The following is a 7,368-nucleotide window of genomic DNA, read 5'->3' on the forward strand; positions in this document are numbered from 1 at the left end:
CCAACCATTAAGTATGAAACTGACTTCGCACCATTCAAAATTAAATATAAGTTAATAAAAGGTATATATATATATATATGAAATGAATATAACCATTTTAACACAACATTTAAACTCTAACTTAACCTAAAACGATATTGTCATTATCATAGGCACATTAACCTAACATTGCTGTCACAATTATTTTATGCACGATTCACATGCATGAAATTTCTCTAATCTTTTTTCATTTGATTTTGTAAAACAAAACACCACTCGGTCAGGATGAGAGGTTTGACAGACCAGACCCCTAACAGTTCATATATATGAAAAACGGAGAAGAACAAGACCAAGACATATGGAAGAGAACTACTTTTTACAACATAGCTAGATATAGTCACTCAGTTTTATTTAGTTTTATACAACTCAAAAGGTGTGTATGTATGTCATTTACATCAAAGATTTTACATGCTTTGTGGCTATATATACCCCAAAACTATCCCCTCAAATAAAAAAAAAAACTCGAAATAAAAAATAAAACCGAAGTATTATTTAAACATATAATTATTTTACATAAATATGTAACTTGTACGTTTATATTGTAATCAAGTTATCGATTAATTTACATTTTAGCTCGTTAATTTTCGTCTTTTTAAAAAATTTAGTATTTTCACAGAAGTATTGATATGTATTCGGATACATCAGCAATGTCTGATGTTAATTTTATGAAAAAATTTATAGTGACTCATTATTACTTTTCAACGTCACGTCAACATTTTTTTTTACAAAAATATTAAACAAGAAAAAAATTGACATTTAATGGGCTAAAACCGATAATGGATCAATAACATAAGCAAAAATAGAAAATTACATGACATACAATGTCATTATCCTTGTCTAACTCGAACCGACTCAACTCCGAATTAATATTGACTTAAAAACCAAGTCAAATATAATTTTTAGGCAAATACAGCGGCTCTAATCTTTCTATAAATACCAATCATTCCCCTCCATTATTTCCCACAGCCAGTTTATTATTAAGTTCAACACATCATCCTAAACGCACACAACATCATCAAATATATAAGCAAAGAAATAAAAGTTCACGAATGGAAATTAATTTTCTGACCAAATCCCTTCCCCTAGCTCTGTTATTCATCAGATTATTAGTAGCTTCCTCCGCTGATTCGGGTTTGGCTACCCGTACCTCCATCGGAACAACCGGTAGTGCCGAGTTCATAAAAGCATCATGTTCTGTCACAGCCTACCCTAGACTCTGCTACGCTTCCCTCTCAACCCAAGCAACCGCCATACAGCGAAGCCCGAAGCTACTCGCGGACGCTGCCCTCTCCCTCAGCCTCAACACAGCCCGCTCCACAGCCGCAGACATGGCCGAGCTCTCTAAATGGAGCAGCATGCGCCCCAGGGAGGTGGGCGCCATGCGCGACTGCGTGGAGCAGCTGGCTGACTCGGTGGACAGGCTCCGCCGATCCGCGGCGGAGATGAACCTGATCAGTAAAAGACGCGCCGATTTCTGGCTGATGATGGAAGACATTCAGACTTGGGTCAGCGCCGCCTTGACGTACGAAGACACCTGCATGGACGGATTCGCCGCCAGGCCGGCCACCTGTGATGTGAAGATCGCCGTGAGGAGGAGGATTTCGAAGATGGCACGTATGACTAGCAATGCATTGGCGCTGATCAATCACTATTCTACGATTCATGGTTAAATTTTTTAATAAAATATAATTACATAAAAGAGAGATTGATTAATTACTATATATTATAAATTAATAAATCGACAATGTATGGGGACGTGTGACTATATAAAATAATATAATTATTAGATATATATTTTGGAATTCTAGCTAATACAGGATTGTTGGAATGTATAAGATTTTTTATATGAGTAAAAAATTATGGATATCATGTTATAGCATATCAAATTTTCTTTCTTTTGATGGTTATTAAATCGGATGTATCAACAAATTTTTTTTTGTTGAAGGTAAATTATTTAATACAAAAATTATTTTGACAAGTTCCATGATCTCACGTGTCAATTTTATGATAAAATATTTTATTTAAACCAATAATAAAAAATATTATTTTTTATGTCTAAATATCGAATACAGCGTGCGTGTGTATATGTTAAATTTAGTCGACAATTTAATAATTACGGGGTGGACTAAAATATTTTAATATTTGAAGGGGCGGAGTGCTTGGAATGGGCAAGCGACTCAATTTAGTCCAATGGATGGATTTAAAATATCTCGGTCAATTTATAGAAAGGACATGTAGTTTGAAACTTTTATTATAATAAATTTTATAGTACTTGAATATATTTCGTGCCGTTGTATTTTTCTTGTGGTATTCATCAAGATATAGAGATGAATAATGATATTATTTATATATTATGTTATCAGAAACCAATTTATTTTAAATTGGTATTATATATATTTACTTTAAAATTAATAAATTGTTAATTAATGAATTTATACCTTTTAATCAATAAAATTCACATTATCTAAAAATTATCAAATCGTGGAAATTATATTGATATCAAGAAGAAACTCTGTCTGCACAATATTTCAAATTTGATATAATGTGTGGGGTTCAAGAACTAATATTTATAATAAACTCCTCCCCCTAAAAAAAAAAAAAACAACCGATAAAGGCGCGTCCCTTGTAAAAGCAATTGCAATATTGTTAAAATATATACAATTACTATTTATCTCTTTTACACTTTTTTTAATTAAAAAAAAGTTGATTTTACTATTGCAATGCAAACGAACTCGTACATATTATTAACACCTCGAAATCAAAATCTATTCTCCATTCATTCATGTAAAATATTTCCGTAAATATACCAAAAAAATCGTTGAAAATTATTTTAAAATATTGAATTGATGACCAAAAACTGCTTAAACTTGGATACATCACGCTATATTCATATAAAACAAGAAATTTAATCTTACTTAACAAAGAATTGAGCAATGACGCTATCATTGGCCGCCTCCTTCGGACTTCCTTCACAACTTCTCCATCCACCTCTACGCCGTTCAAAAGATCATAACATGCATTTTGAGCCATGTTGAAGGACAGTGGTGGAACCAGAAATATGACTCTATTCAGGTTAAAAATTTAAACTCTAGAATTGGGAGGCCTAGGGGCGAAGCAGCTTCAGGCAGAATTTGGAGTTGGAAAGCTTCTTGCAGGCAGCGTTGAGACCACCGCCAGATGCCAGCATTTTCGCATTGTTGGTGGCAGCTTACACGGCGGATAGAATCTGCAGGAGCACGAGCAAAGATAGGGCAATTTTATATAGATTTGGAAAATATACAGTGCACGACATGATGATCTACATCGTTGAGCCGATGGATCATTTAGACTTTATATGTGATGTACTTCTATTTGAATATATCTACTTCGAGTCGAATTTATATCTTAAAATCTTAAGTTATCCAAGCTTCAAATTAAACTCAGGCTTGAATACCTAGCTCGAGTTGAATTTATGTCTTAAATTTTTTTTGATATTCGGCTAGTTTTAGATAATGAATTATCTTATTGAAATTGTGATTTTTTTTACCAATATTGTTTGAGACCGGATCGGGCGTATATTTGGATACGGAAGCCTAAGCTTAGTAACACAGTTAAGTTGTAATTTTTAATGTGTTCTAAAAAAATAGAAATGGTTTTAATATTTAAATATCGTACTGAAATTTTTTTTAACGAAAACTAAAACAGAACGCAAAAATTAATTTTCCTCATTTTTTAAAAAAAATTATACATTTTTTTAGAATTATTTTCGATCCAAAATTCAAATTTTTGAAGGAATGAAAAAAAATAATTCCCAAACGTTCTCTATGAGTTGACCCAACTTTAATTTTATCGTAGTTTGGGGGCTTGAGTATTGGGCCACTAATTTAATTATTAACTCTTAACATTTTTATTGAGAATATCAAACTTGGGCTAATTAGAATAATATTTAAGATTGGGTTGACCCAAATTCGGATATTTGTTGATTTAGTTCTTGGAAAAAAAAATTGAAGATGTTAGTATAGGGATGTAAAATAAACTGGATCATACATAGTTTTGTGGTTTAAACAAAAATATTGAACTGAGATCGAAAGGAACTGCAATCGGTTTGGATACTATTTTGGCTTGATTTCGTTTTGGAAATGTACTTGATATCCTCGTAAAGATTCGGGTCATCATTAACCCGAGTTATTAATTGGATAGCTCAGATCTAAGCCAATGTGTCGGGTACTTTCCTCACTAGCCGAACATTTCTCCTCTTCTCGGGTAATCAATAGCCCGGGCCCTCATACAAGCACCCGGGTACCTTACCACCCGTGCCACCTCGAGAATTGCACCACACTCGAGTGTGATTGATACGGGCTGTCTAATCTGTCAGAGAAACATGGGTTTGGATTGTTCTAAAAGTCATCAGAAGCTATAGTAGGGGCAACCGACTTGTCATAATTAGTAGGTGGCACCGGAAACGAAGTACATACCTCATTTTCTACTATAAATAGCAGGTATTAACGTCATTTACAGATTCTGAAATTTTTGAAATCTCAAGCACTTACATATATTCTCCCATATATTCGCTTGTGTTCATCTTCAACCTGCTGACTTAAGCATCAGAGTGGCTACGCCGGACACTCCTACAGCGCTCATTCACGAGTTACTTTCTTGTTTGCAGGTGTTATCTAAGCCATTATCTTCACTCAAATTCCTAAACACTAAATTATTAATTTGATCAGGTGGAATCCCTTATCCGGCTAATCCATTTCACTAAAATCGCATTAGTCCTCAATATCAAATTGCTATATTTGATATCCACTGAATCCATATAAAATTAAACACAAACATCAAATATCAATTTTTCTACGATTATGTATATTCACTGTGGCCGAGTCATAATTAAGATATAAAGTAATCATACAACGAAAAACATGTAATCGGATTTTGAGGAAAAATCCATCAGCATGTTCTCTGTGTGTGTGTATATATATTATTGTATGTGGTGTTGTCCCAACTAGAAATTATTGTGCACTTGCACATGGTGATAAATAAAAAAAAAATTTTGTTAGACCGTCTATAATTAATATCTTTTATTTTATTTTTTTATCATTTTACCTTCAAAATAAAGATAGTAATATCTATTTTCAAAAATATTTCTCAGCTCATATTCTCGAAAATTTACCAAGTCCTCTTTTTTTTTTTTTTCTGTTTTTTCATTCACAACGATTATATATATAATTAAATAATTACGTAATGTATTTGAAGGGAAATATATATTTTTTATTTAATTGATATAATTTCTTATCTTAAATAATTTTCCTAATATTATATATTTCTCGTTGATTTGATTGAGTATAATATTTAATTATGGTTTTGCCTTTCTAGATAATTATGTTAAGATTTTATTGTGATATAATATCTTCCTTAAATTTAATTTTCTATTGATAAGATTATGTGGAATATTGAGTTTTCCTTTTCTAGATATTACATTTATGATAATGATTTAATGAGATATGGTATCAATGTTTTAAAAAGAGTTTATTTCTAATTAAACTCTCACTTTCCTTGTGAAATAGGTTTCCTTGAAGAATAAAACTCTACATCTATAAATAAAGAAAAAAGACATTGTTGAAGCTCTCTCTCTCACTCTCTCTTCTCTCTCTCTTGTGCACAAGCCTTCTCGATTATTCATACACGCACTTTGGAGAGAGCTCTTGGATTGAGGATTCACCCATACTTTTAAAGAGAGCTTTTTCGATTTATATGGTTTTCACTCTTCGCTTGGAGGTATTCATGAATGCATAACTTATGCACTTTTGCACGTTAGAATTTCAGAGAAAACCTTATTCAAGAGACGTGCTGTGTTTGAAGAGTTGTGACAGGGTGTTGCCGTGAATGTTGGGAACATCTCCAGACAACATCTGGGAAGAAGTTGGCCGAAGATTGCTTCTCTTGGATCTACTGTTTGGCAACACGTTTTTCTTTCTTGTTTTAGTTTTATTCTGGTTGTTTGTTTTTAGAAAGCATTTGTTTTCTCAACTTGTTGAGGAAATTGATTTTTGTCATAATCACTAGTGTTAGGTTTTTGTGTAAACATTGTGGTTTTCTAGTGATTAATTTTTGCCATAAGGCACCGCACAAGTATTTATACTTAAATACTTGTGCATATTTAATCTTGTCCATCTATTTATTTCAATTCAATTTGTGTTATAAAGTTAATTTCCGCTGCATGTAGATGTTGTCCGAGATGTTGTAACATCTGGCACAACACCTAATTCTGATAAAACACAAATTTACTGTTTTACATCCTATACTGATATTCTCATTATTTTTGGTATCTGTCGGACAAAATAATCCTAACAGTATTGTTAACTCAAAATTAATTCCATAAATTTTTGTAATAAATTGTATAATGTATTAAATAATCATATAATTTATTATCAAATCAAACAGATTTAAACGTGTGTTCGACTCGATTTTTTTATAAATAGTGATGAAAGCACTAAAATTAATTAAACGGAGTAAAAATAAAAAAAGGTTGAAAAATACCAAAAAATAAATAAAAAGGACAAAAACATAAAAAAAAAAAAAAAAGGATTATGGAGATCTCTCCATTTTAGAGATCTGTTGGAGGAAAATCCATCCTCTATGTTATGGAGATATTCTTCGGAATAAAGGATGGTAGGAGATGCTGTCATTTCATGTCTGCCTTTAATGTCACCCGTTCACACTCTTAACCACATTATTGATTTTAAAAAAAATAGTGGATTCCACGTAGTCGTGGCTAAATCTGGACTGTGGATCTATATGTGACACTGCCCCCACGTTACTCCTCGGCCTAACTTCACCACATGCTTCACTGTCATTAATTTCGGCCAACTTATCAACTCTCTGTTCTTTTCCACCGTCTACAGTACTCACTCCAGAAATTGTAAATTTATATAAATGTATTTTTTTGATTTTTTATTTGATTCCTTAAATGTGTTTTATATCATCAAAATTTATCTAAAATTTCTGTTTTTGAAGTGGGTTGGTAGTATAATATGTAGTTGAGACTCTTGAATATAAGTTAGTGATTGTCAAGATTCTTTGAGTGAAGCCCCCAAATTTTTTGAGGTTTAGACTTGAATCCCATGTATTTTTCTAGTTATTATGTGATTATCTGCAAGCTACTCTGTTTACCTAGTATCCTTGTTGTTTGTGTAATTTTCAGACTAAAATATATAGTGTATAAACAAAGATCTTGTCATAAAAATAATATTAATTTTTAGAAAAAGATAGATAGAAATATAATTAATTATATCCATATCTTTAACGTGAAGAGATAGAAACAAGAGCTCATCGTTCGAAGTAAAGGAAACA

The 7,368-nt window shown here is 32.0% G+C and overlaps 1 protein-coding gene across 1 annotated transcript; it reads left to right on the top strand.

Moving 5' to 3' along the window:
• The first annotated feature begins 988 nt into the window (after positions 1-988).
• Positions 989-1,905, top strand: LOC142517667 (21 kDa protein-like). Its single transcript, XM_075620033.1, has one exon. The coding sequence runs from the start codon at positions 1,089-1,091 to the stop codon at positions 1,707-1,709; it is 621 nt and encodes a 206-aa protein (XP_075476148.1). The 5' UTR covers positions 989-1,088; the 3' UTR covers positions 1,710-1,905.
• The last annotated feature ends 5,463 nt before the right edge of the window (positions 1,906-7,368 follow it).

Source organism: Primulina tabacum, chromosome 1, assembly GCF_025594145.1.
Source record: "Primulina tabacum isolate GXHZ01 chromosome 1, ASM2559414v2, whole genome shotgun sequence".
In the NCBI taxonomy this organism is placed as follows: domain Eukaryota; kingdom Viridiplantae; phylum Streptophyta; class Magnoliopsida; order Lamiales; family Gesneriaceae; genus Primulina; species Primulina tabacum.